Source organism: Archocentrus centrarchus, chromosome 13 (genome assembly GCF_007364275.1).
Source record: "Archocentrus centrarchus isolate MPI-CPG fArcCen1 chromosome 13, fArcCen1, whole genome shotgun sequence".
Classification (NCBI taxonomy): Eukaryota; Metazoa; Chordata; class Actinopteri; order Cichliformes; family Cichlidae; genus Archocentrus; species Archocentrus centrarchus.
This window is the reverse complement of record NC_044358.1, coordinates 8,252,122-8,270,050: the sequence shown is the minus strand read 5'-3', so window position 1 is coordinate 8,270,050 and position 17,929 is coordinate 8,252,122. Positions and strand designations below refer to the sequence as shown.

At 45.2% G+C, this 17,929-nt stretch overlaps 1 protein-coding gene across 7 annotated transcripts in view; it reads right to left on the bottom strand.

Moving 5' to 3' along the window:
- Positions 1–333: 333 nt before the first annotated feature.
- The window catches only part of actn4 (actinin, alpha 4), a 64,418-nt gene continuing 46,822 nt past the window's right edge, over positions 334–17,929 (bottom strand). Inside the window, exons 6-23 of one of the 7 annotated variants that reach the window (XM_030743519.1) lie at positions 17,817–17,895; positions 17,558–17,639; positions 16,753–16,838; positions 12,236–12,328; positions 12,026–12,151; positions 10,604–10,708; positions 10,191–10,338; positions 9,891–10,041; positions 8,739–8,847; positions 8,154–8,294; positions 7,769–7,951; positions 7,235–7,369; positions 6,442–6,621; positions 6,048–6,194; positions 5,637–5,669; positions 4,119–4,199; positions 1,865–2,023; positions 334–873 (exon numbers count right to left, since the gene is read on the bottom strand). In XM_030743519.1, coding sequence (XP_030599379.1) covers positions 715–873; positions 1,865–2,023; positions 4,119–4,199; positions 5,637–5,669; positions 6,048–6,194; positions 6,442–6,621; positions 7,235–7,369; positions 7,769–7,951; positions 8,154–8,294; positions 8,739–8,847; positions 9,891–10,041; positions 10,191–10,338; positions 10,604–10,708; positions 12,026–12,151; positions 12,236–12,328; positions 16,753–16,838; positions 17,558–17,639; positions 17,817–17,895 — 2,197 coding nt within the window. In that variant the 3' untranslated portion in view covers positions 334–714. Of the gene's footprint in view, positions 874–1,864; positions 2,024–3,016; positions 3,083–4,118; positions 4,200–5,636; positions 5,670–6,047; positions 6,195–6,441; positions 6,622–7,234; positions 7,370–7,768; positions 7,952–8,153; positions 8,295–8,738; positions 8,848–9,890; positions 10,042–10,190; positions 10,339–10,603; positions 10,709–12,025; positions 12,152–12,235; positions 12,329–13,671; positions 13,758–16,752; positions 16,839–17,557; positions 17,640–17,816; positions 17,896–17,929 lie in introns of all 7 variants that reach the window. The other 6 variants (XM_030743525.1, XM_030743520.1, XM_030743523.1 and 3 more) reach the window with 6 other exon arrangements.

Sequence of the window (17,929 nt, the reverse complement as noted above, 5' to 3'; positions counted from 1 at the left end):
CCTGCCCACCCCCCCACCTCCCACCAGGTCCAGGAAACAAGGGGGAAAAGAGGGGGGGGGGAGAAAGTAACACAGACAGGAAGAGGAAAAGAGCTGAGGTTAGACAGGTCACCTTATCCAGCAACATGGGAATTATGGGTAAATATGTCATTTTATCTCTGGTTGGTCACACCCCCCCCCAACCCCTGACCCCACAGCATATATCTCTCTAGGATCTAATACACAAATTTGCCAGTTGCCAGACAACAGCCCCCCCCCCCCCCCCAACCCCCACCTGGCAAGAAGAAAAATTATAATAAACAAAAATTAGCATAAGTATCAGATTAGCCCCCCCCAAACAATCCTAACCCCCGTCCCTCCCACTGTTTGAACCCCATGAAGGCAGAGAGGGTGAAGCTAAGGACCCGCACTACAGAGCAACTGTGCCCCGACCCACAGCCGCCCCTGGATACGCCTGTTCAAATAAACCTTTATGACATACTGGTCGTGAACATCAACACAGTGGAGCTGGAGGCCAAACCCAGAATCTACAGCTCAATCAACAAGCTCTTAACGATTTCTAAACCGGCACACGCAGGGGCACCTCATGACCACCACTCAAAATTCCTCCCAACACTCGAATCACGGCGTCTCCTCTACCAACCTCCCCTCCTTCCTCCCCTCCCTCCCCTCATCTGTCCAGCCCTCCTCCTCTTCTTCGTCGTCCCTCCTCCTCTACAGGTCGCTCTCTCCATACAGGGCGGTGGAGAAGGACATGTAGTCGAGGGCTCCGGGGACAGCGTCGGGCCCCGTGTAGGGTGCCATGCGGGCGATGCAGTACTCCGCCTGGTCTGGAGGGAGCTCCCGCCTCAGCTCATCGGCTGTGATGTAGTTCTGGTGGAATAAGAGGAGGACACGGTTTACTGCAAGCCCTTCTGCACAAGAAATATGGTAACAGAAATCAACAACTTTTCTATCAGTTCTATCGGATAATTACTGATCAGTTTTTTTATATACCGATGAACAAAATCAAATCCAAAATGATCACATTGATATTCATTGCAGTGAAATGTATTCAGCAGATAAGCACTAGAACTAGAAGGCCGAAGCTTTAAATCTATATGAAATTATTCATTTAACTTGAAACGTGTAAAGCAGATGAGAATAGATGATTATATTATCAGCAGGATATTTGAATATCTTCCCCTCTTTTATTCCATCTAACAAAGTTAGCTACTGTTTCTCTCTTGATGGAACATTTCAGATCATAATTTAAAGTCTGAAGTATGACCGTTTGGAGGGCACGGACTCCTAAAGAAGACAAAAATCATCCCCCCTCACCATCTTCAAACTGATTTAGTTTGGACCGACAGAGGTACCCGTGCAGCACAATCACTGCTGCCTGTGGACACAGACCCTCACAGCAAGCCTTCTGGGGGGCTGCAGACCCCACTTTGAGAACCTCTGCTTTAAAGTGCTGTAAAACCCCTCTGAAGGTGGGGCTGGATGCGCCTGAAGAGCTGATGTCAGGTTTTTCCAAAGCTGTGATCACTCAGTGAACCAGAACACACACAATCTGGGCTGCTGGTGCAACTAAAAGCCAAAATGCTCATAATGAATTATTTCTCTCATATATCCTGATATCCCGGCCTGCGATGAGTTTATAACCAAAAATGACTCTCAGCACTGAGTCAACCACAGGCTTGTACTGACATGTAGGTGTACCAGCACACACAAATACACCCTCTGGTGCAGCGCTGCCCCCTTCTGCACGTTCAATAAAATAAAATAAAACTCTTAGGAGAGAAAAAAAAAAAAACTTCGACTGGAGCACCTGCTTTTCTCATCCAATCAAAAACAAGACCTGACCTTGTTCTGCGCTCACCTTATCAGCAGCCAGGATCTTGAAGGAGGCGATGACCTGATCCGCGGTGTCCCTGTCAGTCGTTTCCGTGGACATGAAGTCGATGAAGGCCTGGAAGGTGACGGCGCCGCTGCCATTGGGGTCCACGATGCCCATGATGCGATTAAATTCTGCTTCGCCCTGGCAACCAATGAACAACAGGTTAACCCAGAAGAGGCACCGAGCTCACACAGAGCATGACGTACAGTTACGGGGTTTTTCCTGCACACCGTGAACTGATTTCATATTTACTCAAGCATAAAACAATCTTTGTTCAAATGTCAAAAATGACAGGAGACAGATTTCTGTCAAATGAGGAGACAGACTCACTGCTTTTACTGTATGCAGATTAATCATCTTTGTGTGTGTAACCCCCCCCCCATTAAAAAATATTCTAAAACAAGAAAAACCCTGCAGTTTGTAAGTATATAAAACACCAGGACCACCATTAAACAGTCTTAACAGCAGTGCCAGTATTTTATATTCCAAACAGACACATGCATGCACACAGGATGATCACTGGCTAAGATGGAGGGTAAACAGATGATGGAGGACAAACAAGAAGAATTTGGACGGTCTGCATGAAAAATTAAGAGTTTCCTTCGGTCGGCAGCCGATCATCCACGAGGGCCAACGAGTGCAGCGAGTGTTAAGTGACAGATGTGACATAAAAGGACAAGAAGCGAGAGAATCAGGAAGGAGAGCAGGCTGTCTGCAGGTGTCAGGTCACATGCAAACCACCAAAATATCCAGACAATAGTATTAATTTGTAATATTGCAATACTTTGCCTATCTGAGCACATAATACCCTCACAAAGGAGATTCGAGCGTTTTACTTCCTAGTTTAAATAAAATGTTAATACATTAAAAATGTGAACAGAACTCATTTTAGCACAGGTGTCCTTAAAGGTGCCGTAAGAGCAGAAAACAGACAAAAATGACAAGCTTCTATATTCAGACCTGATCACAAACGGTCATCAGTATCTCACTGATCCAGGTCAATGCAAAAAAAAAAAAAAAAACACTGAGCACTGCTTCAGTCGGGTGATTCAAGGCTTTGAGTGCCACTAAACTGCATTAGGATATTTTAGGACCTGCAGACACCCTGACAGGGCTTCATGCCAGCAGCAGTACCAGGCTGTTTCCTGTAGAAATGAGTAGAGCCCGGAAATCATCTGACACCATCTGTCCCGATCGCTTCTGCGGCCACCACAGCACAGCAAAGGCCGGAGGGGAGGAGGTGAGTAGACAAGGTGGAGTCGGAGAGATGCGAGGGACAGAGAGGGAGAATGAGAGGACAGCAGAGAAAGCAGCAGAGTGAAGGATGAACAGAAATATAGATAAACAGAAAGTGAGTGAGTGAGTGGGCAAGTAAGAAAAAAATAAAAAGCACAAACAGTTAACAGAGAAAGTCTCGCAGCAACGTAAAAACCTGACAGACAGCTGAGGGGCGGGGCCATTCACAGTGCCCGGTGAGCTGAAGCAGCACAAAGCAACAGAGACCCCCAGTGGACAAACAGGGACGCAACACCTCAGTAAACCTCCATGCCGATGGACCGAACCCTGCCTGAATCCAGAGCCCGCCGGCAGCCTCCGAGCAGGAGCGCCGAACGATCACTGACCAGTTTCACTTCATAATGCCACAGAGTATTAAAAAGAAAACAAACTCAGTTTAACTCAAGAAAGGACTCATGAGGCACATGCAGCAGGAAGACTGACAGCCTCAGAGTAATCGAAACTGCACGTGGAAATCTTAAAAATATAATTAAATATTTGAATACTACAATTTTTAAAGCTCTATTTTTTAATACATACATTTTTTTTTTTTTACCATCAGAAACGTAATAATCATGTCTTTACAATCTGATTTTATGTGGTTTATAAAAGCAGCAAATCACCTCATTGTTTTCATTTAAAGCTGTTTATAGTTATTTTTCCTATGCATTGCAAATTTTTAAAAAATATGACTCCAATTAAATGCAATCAAATTACAGCCCGTGTGCAGATAAATGGAGCTGCACCAGTGTGAAAAAAGAAAGTAAATGCAGCTACAAATTTTGCTGTATGCTGAAATGTCTGACTAACTGTGGCAGTGTATAAAGCTAATTTAAAAAAAAAAAAAAAAAAAAAAAAAAAGACTGATTGGCTGAGTGTGGCCGGCAGTGATCTCCGCCCTGCTCTCCTGCTCAGGGGCCTGAAACACCGGCTCGCCCTCCGTCCTCCTCGGAGCTCCTACCGTCTTCTCGTTCTCCACATCGTAGCCCAGACTGATCAAACAGGCCTTGAACTCCTCGGCCATCAGGGCTCCGCTGTGGTCCTGAGATCAGCCAAACACCAAATGACAGCGCACCGCATCACGAGGATGAACCAATCGCAACACAGGGATGGTGGTGGTAGTGGAGGACAGTGACCATGAGATCCACAGCATGCAAGGAGGAGATGAGGACATGGAGGATGAAGGGACACACATTTATGGATGTTTAGACAATGTCAGCACCCCACCCCCCCACATAACACATCAGCAGCACTCAAACTAATACAACAGGCTCATGCATCTTTGTGGCTTACTATAAAAAAAAACTGTCCATATCTGGCATTGATGGGGTCTTCAAATAAGTTACTCAAGTTATGAGCACAGATGTTGGCTTTTGAACTGAACGCTGATAAGACAAATGACCTCTGTCCTCTTTAGTCCAGAGCAGGCAGCGTCCAGGACAGCGTTACATTCCAGCTCAGTCCGCCTTAAATGAGCTCGGGCCCAAAGACGCTGGCAGCATTTCTGCACTTTAAAACTCTGAGGCACAAATTATTTTCACTTCAATCTCAGTTTCAAGATGTGTTGTGTCTGCACCATTTTCAGTTTTATATAGTTTAGGGCAGGGGTCGGCAACCTGCGGCTCATTCAGGCTTAATCTGCGGCTCTGTGCGGCTCACTGAAGTAAATTATAAGTATCCAATTGAAGTGCATTTTATTTTTGTCAGTTCGGTTTTTGTTGTAGTTTTAAATTGGAACATTATTGTGATCTTGAAATATTAAAATAAAATCATTTTATCTATTTATTTATTTTCGTTTCTCAATATAAGCGTCACTCGCGGTAGCCGCTACCGGCTTCCGCGAGTATTTGCGGCTCTCACTGTTTTGATTTCCGTGGAAACTGGGTTCAAATGGCTCTTTCCGGATTACAGGTTGCCGACCCCTGGTTTAGGGTGTAAATAATTTACAAAAATCTCTGCATTCTGTTTTTATTCAAAATTGACAAGCTGTCCCAAATTTGTAGAACGGTGCTGCATCCATGCAGACACCGGGATGAGGTCAGCAGGTCGGTATAACAGCTGTCCTTGGATTGGATTGTGTGCAGTGGTTCCAGTGTTCTGTGTACCCAGACACACTGTGACAAAACACAAAGACTGATGGGTGAATGAGTGACAGACACACACACACACACACACACACACACACACACACACACACACACACACACACACACACACAGTGGTGTGACATGGTAGTGATGGCGGTGGCCTCCTCTTTGAATCATCACGTTTAAGAAGCACCAAAATGACGTCATGTGTGCGTTCCACAGTGAAGACGCTCCTGTAGCGTCAAACAGATCAGGTCTGCATGGCTAACTGGGTGCCCACATTTCCTCACTCGTCACCATCTCAGCTAAAGTCACCAGCCGTGCCTTTAATAACCGACGTACTCGCTCACACTCTGTGCTCGCCTGTGTAAAACATCAGGATGAGTACTCACGCGTTTGGCTCCTCTCTCACTCCCATCTATGGTCTAAACATTCGGGCAGTCACGTTATACATAAATACAGGAAACAGGCCAGATCCTCACATTAAACACTGTTCAGAAGGTCCAACTACCACAATTAACTCTGACATAATCTAATATTACCCAAATGCTAATGATTGTACTATTGTGGCGCATTAATATTTAAGCTAAGAGATAACTGTGGGCTTTGAAATGGCAGTAATACTCAGAGCTGGTGTAACTCTGCTGCTCTGCATTGGCCAGTTTTTCTGCTTCATAAGACAAAAACAAACATGAAGCGTTTAAAGGTCATTTTAGGCTACACTGATACTCCTGACAGAAACTGTGATACTGACAGTTTTACTATAACTGAAGCAGTAGCGAGTGCAGAGCTCGGGCCCTGACCTTGTCAAAGTGGTTGAAGGAGGCACGGTACTCGTAGAGCTGCTCCTGGCTGATGCCCTTAGCGTCACGCGTCAGGATCTGGTTCTCGACCTCGTTGATGGTTCTGGCGATGGTGGTCAGCAGCTGCTCCCAGCCCACCCGGAGGTGCTGGAGGGGGGGTAGAAAGGAAGACGCAACAGAGGGGTTAAAAATGGAGGACATGTTGAACAGGTTAATACAATCCATGTGCTAACCCTATTTCTTATGCACGTGTTCTGTCAGGTTGTACAGCTGCTTTAATGAACTTCACTGGAAAGCTTTTGTGTTGGGAAGTGGAACTGATCAGTGACCAGCACCACACCAGACTGATGACTGGAAGGATTCATGTCTGAAGGTATTGGTGTTTGTGCGCTACCTCCATTGTGTAGGAAGTGTACTGGTTGTCAAAGATGAGCGCCTCCTGAATCTGTTGGTGGTGTCCCTCCAGCTTGTTAATTTCAGGCATGTAGGACATGATGTTCTTCTGGTACTTCTTCAGGTTGGTCAGCTGGTCCTCCAGGGTGCCGTTCATCTCAATGGATATCCTGCCAATTTCCTGCCGACACACAAACACACACACACATATTTCACAAACACTGACACGCAGACAGTCAAACATCTTTATATATAAAAACTTAAACCTTTACTAGCGTTAGCATTTCTAAGACCTGACGCTGTGACTCAGCGAGATGCTTCTTAAAAGCAGTGATCACAGCTGTGCTGATGAATGTGTCACAACTAACAACAAGTGTTCAGACACAAATGACAACTTGCAGCAGCTCAGTTTGAAACCTGAGAGCAGCAGACGGAGCTTTAAAGTGCTCAGTATGTTCTCCGAAGCAGTTTGAGGTCTGAGACATCGAGAGAAATATTATAGGAGACCTCACAGTAAATATGCGTCACAAGTGGCAGTGCGGTAAAACCTGTAAAATTCCTGCTGATCGGGTCGTGCAGCCTGCGTGCACATAGACAGACCCAATCTAAACCCAAAGCTCAGGATACAACATGCAGAAACTCTGACGTGCTCTCCAGACTGTGGGCAAGTCTCCTCTCCAAAACTGCTAAGCCCCGTCCTCTCTGATCTGTGAGCTCGCTGTGTGAAACCGCACACACCTGAGCAAACATGAAAAACCTCGAAACAACGCTGACCGTGTGGGCTGATCCATTACCTCCATTTTCTCCTGGATGTAGCCGCCGACCGCATTGGCCTGAGTGGCGAACTTGGCTCTCAGATCGTCGTTGGAGTTCTGCTTGTTCAGCTCTTCCTGCAGGGCGTCGTCCCGCTGTGGCACCATAGCCATGGCCTGCAAATACAAAGAAGAATTAGAAACAACTGCACCCACGCCCACATACCCACACTGAGCACCAGCTGCAGAAAACATTCAATCACTGAGCTTCCAGAGACCATGTGAGGCCGCTCAGCCCGTGCAGGGCAGCGTCTGGAGTAACAAACACTGGACAAAGGCTCCTCCTCCTACGCAGGACTCACCAAATAATAAAAAGCATTTGAGAGGAAAAAACAGACGTGTGTCATTAAATCAGCAGCCGGTGTTAATTGTTTGCTGCCCTGGCACGAATAAACCTGAAGTTTGTTGCCCTAAAATTAATATTAAAAGTTGTTGCGCGGTTTGCTGCTCACTTCATGAAGCAAATCCAAGCAGGCATTAGTGAAGGAGTGATAGAAAGGCGAGGCTGCAGCTCACCTGTTCCCACTTGCTGTTGATGCTCTCGGGTGTGATGGTGGTGTACGGGTTTCCTCCGCTCAGCTTGATGCCGTTGCTCTGAGCGATCTTCTGCACCTCAGCCTGGATGGACTGGATGGCCTCCCGCTCCTTGTTGGCCTCCGGCAGGGTAGACTTGAACTGCTCGTGGGCTGTGATCAGACCCTGAGAGGACGAGGAACAAACATTTTGATTTCACCTCCTTCAGCTGGTTATTCCTGTTTTTCCTTGTGTATTGAAATAAACGCGACTCTGCAGGTTTAAATGCAACACTGGAACTTTTCTTTGGCACACTTCTGGACCTCAGCAGGACGTTTCAGAACCTGCACCTATTTATCCACCCTTTGACTGCCCGGTTCCCGGATACCTGGATCTCCTCAATATTGTGGACAATGAACATGTCCTGCAGATCCTCCATAGCTCCCTCCATCCAGTTGTTGAAAGGCGCCGCTCTCTTGGCGTACTCCAGGTAAAGCTCATCTATCGACTCCAGCTGCTTCTCTGTCCTCTGTTGGCAGGAAAACAGACGGCGGCCTTAATGAAATCCATTCACTGAGATAATGACAAGAAACTGCTCACAGTACTCAGAGCTGTGTTTCTGCACTTGTGCCGGTACCAAACCATCTTTAATACGAGCATGTTTTCACTCTTACAGGCTCTAAGAATTGTGTCTGAATAAAGAGATTAACATGATAGGCCTGTTGGATTGGGGGGGAATTATTAATGAAGCGCTGGTAAAGAGATGAACAGTAGAGGACCATTTAGCCCATGTACAAAAAGTCTGATGACTGCGAGCAAACACGCAGTAGCTGTATGAAAGGAAAGCTTCCACAAAGCATCACTAATGAGAAAAATGAACTTCATACTATCATGAAAAACACTCAAGATCAGTTCATCAAGTCCACAGCCATCGTCTCATCACTGGGTGCTGCACAGGCAAACTGAGTCGTACCTCCAGAGACTCTTTACGCTTGTGGGTGAGGGCTCCCAGGACGTCCCACTGATCGCAGATCTTCTGACAGCGAGCGTTGACGCTGGCGGCATCGTAGTAGTCCAGTTCACTGGAACACACACAGAAGAGAGTTTCAACCAACGCACGTTTTTTTCTTTGCAGAGCACTTCTGATGATCGCAGCCTGTAAGGTCTGCACTCCTTTCTGCTAATCTGACACCATCTGAACTTGTTGTCGCTTTTCTGTAAAAGTTGCACCATCACTCTGACATACGTTCAAAACCAGAAGTGTGAATAAAGGCAGTCACACACAAGATGAAGACATGAGTTCTACTGACACCACGGCACTCTTAATGAGGATCACCCAGTGCCATTCCCAATGTTCTGGGTCATAGTTTTCCCTGTTTGCACCCTAACGCACCCTCCTTATCTTAATTATTATTATTAATTATTTACTTTCTGTTCTCTGCTTCTTCTCCATATTATATTATCGTTGCTCTATAATTTACTCATCATTTCTGATTGAAATGTTAATGAAATATAACTTGAGATGATGATAAAGTTATGAAGATAATCTGAGTTTGGAAAAAAGAAGCTAAGTTGACTTTTCTAGAGCGTGTCCGACGGCAGAGGCTCCGAGGATGCATATGTCTGCTGTGACAACAGCGCCAATAATAGTCCAGTGAATTCCCAGAAATGATCTACTGGAAAAGTTTATTACATGCCAGCAGCATCAGGCAGCAGCACAAAGCATCAGTAAGTGTTTCCGAAGATGATTCCAAAGCAACTTCATTACTGAGAATAAATGAACCCTGACATGGAGACGAGAACCATCAGGAGCAAGCAGCATGTCCACTCAAACAGATGACCCTCACACTGAGGCACAGCCACTACGCTTGAGTTTAATTACTGTCTGACTGCAAACCTGCAGGAAAGGATTTGGCCTCAAAATAGAGCCACCAATGTGAGAACAGTCTGACCTGCTTTGCACGTTCATGCACACAACATAGCTCGAGCGCTGCATGTTGTTGGTATGTCTGAATAAAGGCATGAGGAACATGAAGGCAGAATTAACATAAAGGGAACTGTGCTGACGTAGACAGAGGTGTAACAGGTTCCTCGTCTGCAAAGAGCTTCGATTTTCCCTCCTCACTTGAGTTCCTGTGCAATGGCGGCGATCTGCTCCACTCTGTCCTGATGGGCTGCCAGGTCACTCTCAAAGGCCTCGTGCTTCCGGAGCAGCGCCTTGACTTCTGACAGGGTGCACGTCTCGTAGTCTTTCTGGGTAAGCATGGCCTCCTTACCTGCACACGCAAAAAACTCATTTATTCAGAGCAGATGTGACAGATTTGTGCTTTGAGAGCATTTTGGTACCATAGTGAGGACAGCTCACCACCTCTGCATCAGCTGGATGGAATTTGGTATAGGAATGTGTGAGACAGCAGTTACGCACCATCGGTCCAGGACTCATGGATGGCGCACTTCTGGTGGAACTTCACAGCCAGATGTTCCAGCCTCTCCAGACGTCTGATCTCGCTGAGGAGCCATTCCTCGTAGCCTTTTTCTGCTCCCTCCAGATTATGCCATGCCTTGTTGATGTCCTGAGAGCAAACAGCAGGAATTACTGCAGATTAAAAACTGCAACTACTGTATGAATATGTATGAATGAAAAGGCCAAACCTCAGCAAAGAGGATTCTGCTGTAATACTTAAAAATTAGAGCTTAAAGCTAATCCAGGACATGTTTGTTAACCGTATGACAGAAAAGTATAATGAAGTTGGTTAATGCAGCTTTAAGTGCAGTCATAACTGGTCCATTAGTGCCAAACATCTTCAGGTATGAAGCACTTTAAAATGAGTTACATACCGACACCATGCGTCCTTCTGATGGCATGAAGGCAGGTCTGTTGCTGAGTCTCAGTTTAGTCTGCAGAGTGTTGAAGCTGATCTCCAGCTGGCATTTCTCTTGGACCTGCAGACAGGAACATCTCAGTGAACACATCCGGGGGAGGAAAACAAAAATCAAGTAGGTATAAAGGTTGAGGATCCTGAGTAGCATAATCATCAGGAGCCTCGAGGGTCAAGGCATACCCTTTACACTGAAGCTCCAAAACCATGCTCTGTATATAATGAGTGCAGCCACAAGGTAGGCCCAACATAAAGCATATTTTAACTCCAGTCTCCACCATAATTCACTAAACAGACACATGACTGCACGGCGAGGATCACTCGATTTCTTAAATGTATTTAACAAAATCCAGCTGCTGCTACTGAGACAGGAAATGTCAGTCAACATCCACAGCAGTGAGGGAGTGGGCAGTGCGCCGTCTGATTTGGTGATGTGCCGCACAGAGCTCCACAGAGGAGTCACTGTGATGAGTCCAGTGTACTTTGCTGTGGTCTGCTGGGGGAGCAGAATCACACCAACGCTGAATAACCTGCTTAGGAAGGTCAGCATGGATAACCCTGAGCACCCCCTGCACCACTTACCAAACAGAGCAGGCAGACAGACTGATTCAGCTGCCACAAAGATACAGGAAGTCCTTCATACCACATGCAATAACTCTGTAATACTTTTGTTACTCCCACTGCTGCAACAACAGAATTTCCAAATATGAGATGAAGTATTTCAAATTCTTATTGAAACTAGCAATTAAGAGCATAAAGCCCTCAAATGTTTACTGAGGTCACAGAGCAAAGAAGCCGAAGGACTCTCTGTATAACTAATCCAGAGGAGCAGGCCCCCTGCTGGCCATTAGAAAGAATGCAGGCTTAAGGAACTCCTGCACTTCCAGACGCAGAGATAATTATAGCATCAGAGAGTTCACATGATAAACTAAATGCATTGATGCTGATTTGGAAACAAATCTTGGGACAGGAAGTCACTTTGTGCTGCAACTCAGACACTATAATAACTGGCCAGTGTCAACACACAGTATGTAACGCCTGCCAAGTTTAATGGTTACAATAAAAATACACCTACGGCAAAGGAATCAGTGTTTAGAAGGATCAAAACATTTTGGGGAGAAGTCGGAGTGACGTGAGAAAATTGTTAGAGCCATTTCTGCTTTGTTTTAATCCAAACACTGATGAACCCCAGTGGGCCTCAGGGAGACAAGCAGCCACACTGTGGAAGCTAATGGGGCTCACACTAAAGTGTATAAATAATAATAATACAAACCTTTAGAGTTTAAATGCTGAGGAGCTAATAACATTCATTTTGGAGGAAAACAAATGTTGCACACTGGATAAGAAATGATGTTACACTTTCTACAACAGTTTTCTATACCTTGGGTGGTTTGTGCACACAGCGGTAGTCTCTGAAGTCCTCCTGTTTCACCTGCATGTCATTTACAGTCTTCTCTTGGGTTCGGTTCTCCAGCCAGGGGATGGTCCGACGGATCCACTCCAGGAGCTGAAGGCAAAGAGGAAAACGGGCTGAGAACAGATAAACAGGTCGTCTTCCTTTCTACAAAATCCGTCATGCTTCAGCACTCACGTCACTGGCCAGTTTCTCGTAGTCTTCCATCATTTGCTCGTTCTCCTGGTTGACAGCCAGCACTTTGCAGATTCGATTTGCGGCTGTCTCGGCCTATTAGGAAAAAGAGCGATGAGCAGCGGCCAACGTGACTGGATGAAACTGTCAGTCTACTCTGCACTCAAAGCTTCACAAAGTCACTAAACTGAGCATTAAATCAGTGTCTACTGCTGCTTATTAGTATCTCAGCCTGATCAGATCTGTGTGAACACACTCCACACGCAGGCAGTGACGGAGGCATGTCGAACCAAGTTTAGGCACACATTATTAAAATGATGCAAAAACACTGCTGCGTGTCAAACCAGGGCTTTATATGACTACCAAAAAACATGCTCCAGCTTTTGATGGTTAGTTCAATGTGCCAAAAATCAGACTGTGTATTTTCAAACTCCATGCATCTCCCTTCAAAGCCTGGGAATCAGTGCATGTAGTTACAGGTTCATGTAGCGCTGCAGTCCACATCAGTGCGTCTGCAGGGACATTACACTACTGTACCACTGAAATAAAGAACAGTAGAGTTTGATAAGCTGATTCAACGTCTTATTTACTGTACAAGAAAACTTCTGCTTTTGATGTGTTCATCACACATGTCCAATAAGCTTAAAAGGTCATACTTTAAATGGAAGAGAACACACAATAAGTCATATTACACAACATGTATTACAAAAAAGGCTTGAAAAGTGTTAATAGCTGAACAGAGACATCAGCTAATGTTTCCCACAGTAATTAATCCAAACTGCTCTGTTTCTCCAAACCACATCAGCAGGTTGATGTTTCACCACTTTCCAGGAGGAGGAATCCTCGTGGATCTTGGAATATAAAATGTGTTTTATGCTCCAGCTGAGACGTTCAAAAATCAAAATCTGTGCATGATCTCGGTGGAAACTCAAAGAAATTTCATGCCAAAAATCGCCCACAAAAGCATGCATGGATGATCAGAGCCCATACAAGGGTTTAAATCCATAAAGTCTGGAGCATTTTGAGGGAAACATAGCTGATGTCCACAGACCCGAAACAGAAGCATCAAAAAAAGTTGTGTTATTTTTTTCCCCCAGAGTTGCCATCACAGTCCTGTTCTGTTCAAGTGTATATGAGAGCATTCCTCACCATAAATGCAGCCGGACTAAATGACAGGAACTGTCCAACAGCAGTGAAATAAAAAGTAGCTCAAACTTCCATCTAGTGAACGCTGGGCTAAAACTCCAGCACATTCCAGTGATTTCACCTGTTTTTCTGAAACTGAACTCTGCAGGAGACTGATCCCCGTTTCTCACTCTGCACTAACTTTTACACTAACTTTTACATCATGAACACATTTCTGAATGATGGAAACTTTGGTGCAGTTTTTCTTTGCAGCGCTGACGTGTTGATGTGAGTCTGACATGTGAGGAGCTCACCTTCTGTGCGCCAGAGAAGGCGTGATAGAAGCAGGAAACATAGGTCATTATGGCCTTCTCATCTGGCCTCAGTGTGCCCACGATGTCTACGCATCACCCAGCAGAACAGAGAGAGAGAGAGAGAGACAGAGAGTGAAGCCAAAGCTACCCAAAGCCACACTTTGATCGCCCCCTGCGGGATGTGAGAGAAAGGTGAGTCAGGTGGGGGGAGGGGGGGACAGCGAGTGCCCCCCCTCCCCTCGTTAGTTCCACAGCTTCAAGCTCCTCCTACTACCAGGAAAAGAGGAGGACCAGAAGAGTTCTCTGGAAGAGAATCAAGAGACACTGGAGCCTCAGGGTCAAGTGTGGGACACAAACACACATGAACTGCTTAATGAAGTCACTCAGAGCTGTTCATTCACCACCTGATGGGTTCATTTGGTTCACTGAGCAGGTGACTGATGTCAGCACATCGTGCTGCACTGAGGTCTGAAACCTTCCCTTTGTAAGGACGAGAATATTCTTTCAAAGTGTCCTAAAACTGCTGAGATCCAAAAACGAACTCTTCAGATGCCGTCGCAGTTAAAGTAAAAGAGACAGAAATATTTTACTTCTACTTCCTGATACGTGAAACTGCCTCTTCTGCCAGTTTTAGTGGGTTTCAGCTGTTCTTTGGGCCAAACGGCTTGGTTGAAGAAATCTCTTCAGGCTCTACAACACATACTCTCTCTATGACATCACAAAGGTCTAAAAAAAAAAAAAAGGGGGGGGGGGGGTCTGACTGCTCAGTGCAGTGTGAAGTCTGAGCTGCTGCCTCACAGGGATTCCTTTGTGACCATTGTAAAATAATGTTTGGAAACCCGCTGTGGCAACAACTAAAGGAAAGCCACAGTCTTCACAGACAAGCTGTAACAATCTGTGTGACTAAATGAAGTGCAGGTGGAGCCGAATGAGACTGCAGCGCAGCAGCTGGTGAATGAAAAAGCTCCGTGTGAACTGGACTGTGTGTAATATGTGTAACATAAATAAATGATGATGCTGGTAAAAGCAGCAAAGCTGGACGTTTCAGAGTTTGTTTCTAATAATTCAAAGTTTGGCACAAACACTCCCAGCAGTCACTGATCTAATGGAAATAATTCACGAGCTAACAGCAGAATCTGTTTGTCACACACACAATATCAAACACACACACAGAGACATAATTATAGAAATACATGGTTTGAAGCTGAAAGCTCCTTCGCTAATATCTCCAGAATAGTTTTTGATATAAAGGCAGGGACTGCGTGAACTGAGTCAGAGTTACAGTCAGAATATCCTGGGGGAGATCGCACCGTGGATTACTCTACCGGAGTAGGTGCCATTAGAATGGTCAGTTCTTCCATTATTCTGCTCTGAGATATGCACTAATCCAGTGCTGCTACTTAGTTACATAAATATAATCTATGGTTTTATTGTTGCTATTGTCTGTTTCTGTTTTTGTGCAGTGCCACAGAGGAACACACTTTCATTGTTCTGTGTGCAATTACAATAAAGCTTTGAACTGAATTGTCTACAGAAGTCCATGGAGCAAACCCACCCACCCCCACCACATGAGCTCATCTGTGTTTGCAGTGAAACACTGCGAGCTCGTCAACCTTCATGCAACATGACGCCTATTTTCTAATCTTTGCTCATTTCTGCAAATCACTGATGTTTATCATGAAATGCATCTGAAGTTCTTCAACAACAGTCACAGGTACACAAAAGGCCTGAGAACTGCTCTAAAAAAGGAGGAAACCCACCATTTAAAGGGAAGGCTCAACTCTTTACACACAATGTTTTCTGAATGTAAGGAAGTGATCGTGTTTCAAGCCAAATCCTGACAACAATAGCACCCAACATCAACAGGAACTACCTTTTCTTCCTAAACGTGCAAGTTGTGGAAAAAGCTGCAACAGTTATACTGGAGAACAGATGATGTGCTTCTGCATTTAGACGTTTTGTGGATGTAAAAGTGAAGTGGAACAAAAACTGCCTAAAGCAGGTTTAAAATGTGGTATGTGAGAATATTTCAGAGCCCAACTTTGTCTCAATGCAGCCCATTATCGGCCAACCAGCTTTAAGCTTGGGCCTCTGACTGTCTAAGAAAGTGTGTCACACCAGAGTGTTTGGGTCCGTTTGTGGCATCAGAGTCCACATTACACACAAAACGGAACGAAGGTTTGAGGCTCGGGAACGAGCGTGCGCTAAAGTTTATCCTCCGACTGTGAACGCGCCTCAGATTAACACAGCACAGCTGCTTAATTATGATCTAATGTTCTTTTTAATTATGTTTAATGTGGTTTCCTTCTGTTTGTTCTATTTGTGAATATATTAATGTGAGTTTGAGGCTTTGCATTTATGCTTCAGTAAACTCTGATATTAGTAAGGAAAGCACAGCCTGGTCCTGTTTTTAAATGTGCTATATGAATGTAAGCTAAGGTTAATGCTAACAGATGCAACTCTCAGCAACGTAAATCATTTAGCACTAAATGCACCGAGGCTGAAGGAACTGATCCTCAGAAATGATGAACCTCAGCATGTCACACGCCAGAAAGCTGATAGCACTGTTTCAACCTCCGTTAGCAGGAAGTCACACCTGTGTAATCATCGGTCTCTGTCAGGGGACTCAGTTGGATGTTTTTCACTACCATACAGACTCAGTGTTTCTGTGAACCAATCAGGTTTGATCTTGTTCTTTTAAACTGATCAGGAGAAACTGGGTTTCAACATGTTGTTTCCAGCAGGAGACTTTTTGAATGAGAGGGTTTTTTTTTTTTAGTTTGTTTCTTTTCATCACAATCGTTCAGTTTACCTTCGGACAGATTTTAGGTTCACTCTAAACTAAAAGCTGACAGCAATCACTCAGCTGTCGTCTCCAGACTCACTTCAGTACCTCACAGCATTTACTGCTTTCACCAGCACACTTATGTTCACACTGTTTGTGTCCCAACAAATCCAGCATCCTCGCTGAGAAAACAGGGCTCAACAGCGCCGTGGAGACAGAGAGCGGCCATGCTGGACAGGAAGCAGCACCTTGTTAGTAAGAGGTTAAAGGTTAAAGTCATTTGGCTCAGAGGGTACCTTCTGTGCTCCAGAGAAGGCATGGTAGAAACTGGACACATAAGTCATTATGGCCTTCTCATCTGGACGAGCAGTGTTCACAATGTCTACAAGTCGGGGGAAGACCGTGGTTATAAAGACACACACACACACACACACACATATACAGGCAAGACAAAAACAACACACGTGTAAGAAACGCTTATTAAACACACTTGACAAGACACACAACAAGCTGCTGTAGCTGCTAACAGCCAGACAGGACAAATACAAGCGGACAGACTCAGTGCTAACACCCCAAACACACACACACACACACACACACGGCTCAGATAAAGTTGGAGTTTTTTCAGTATAAACTGGAATATTATAACAAGGTCCTGCAAAAGAAACATGTCAGTGTTCATCATCCTCACACATCCAGATGAACACATTTGCTCTGAGAACACAGTAGCAACACGGATCCTCGTCTCCTGAGAGCCCGGTGCTGCTGATTTGGAGCTCAGGGGCACATTTACACACACACACACACACACACACACACACACACACACACACACACACACACACACACACACACAACACTGTGACAAGCTGCCTGTTCAGGTCAGAGTGGAGCTGCAGTCACACGCACTGCAGACATGGACTTTCATGTTTCATTAGACTGGTGTAAAATTGCAAACAGTTGCATTGTTAATAAAGTTTGCTCTGTGACACCACCTCCCTCTTTACTTTATAAGCAGTCACTTTGTTCTGTGCACGTAAAACACAGCCAGTTATTTGTGACATGCAGAGGCAGATTCAGCACACTCAGATAAACTCCTACCTTCTGCGTCCAACATCTTGGGGATGTCCAGGTGCTTCTCAGCCACCTCGAAGGCGTTGTTCAGATTGGTTACAGGGTCATCCTAAACGACAAACGAGAGTCAGGAGACAACAAACACCCCAGTTAAGAAAAGCATCTTCACTGGTTTTGGTTACAACCCATTTCTACCTCAATTTAAAAACATGACAGCATTTAAATTCTCAGTGCGTTTGAGCAAAAATGGGAACTCGGTTAAAAGGCCTGAGGTGTGCGTGCCCACCTTTCTGAGGCTGTCGTAGTCGATGAGATCAGGTCTATGTCTGTGGATCAGAGCATTGAAGGCGAGGCCGTCCTTCCAGCTGTTGGAGAGAAAAGGCGGGTTCAGTGTGAGGC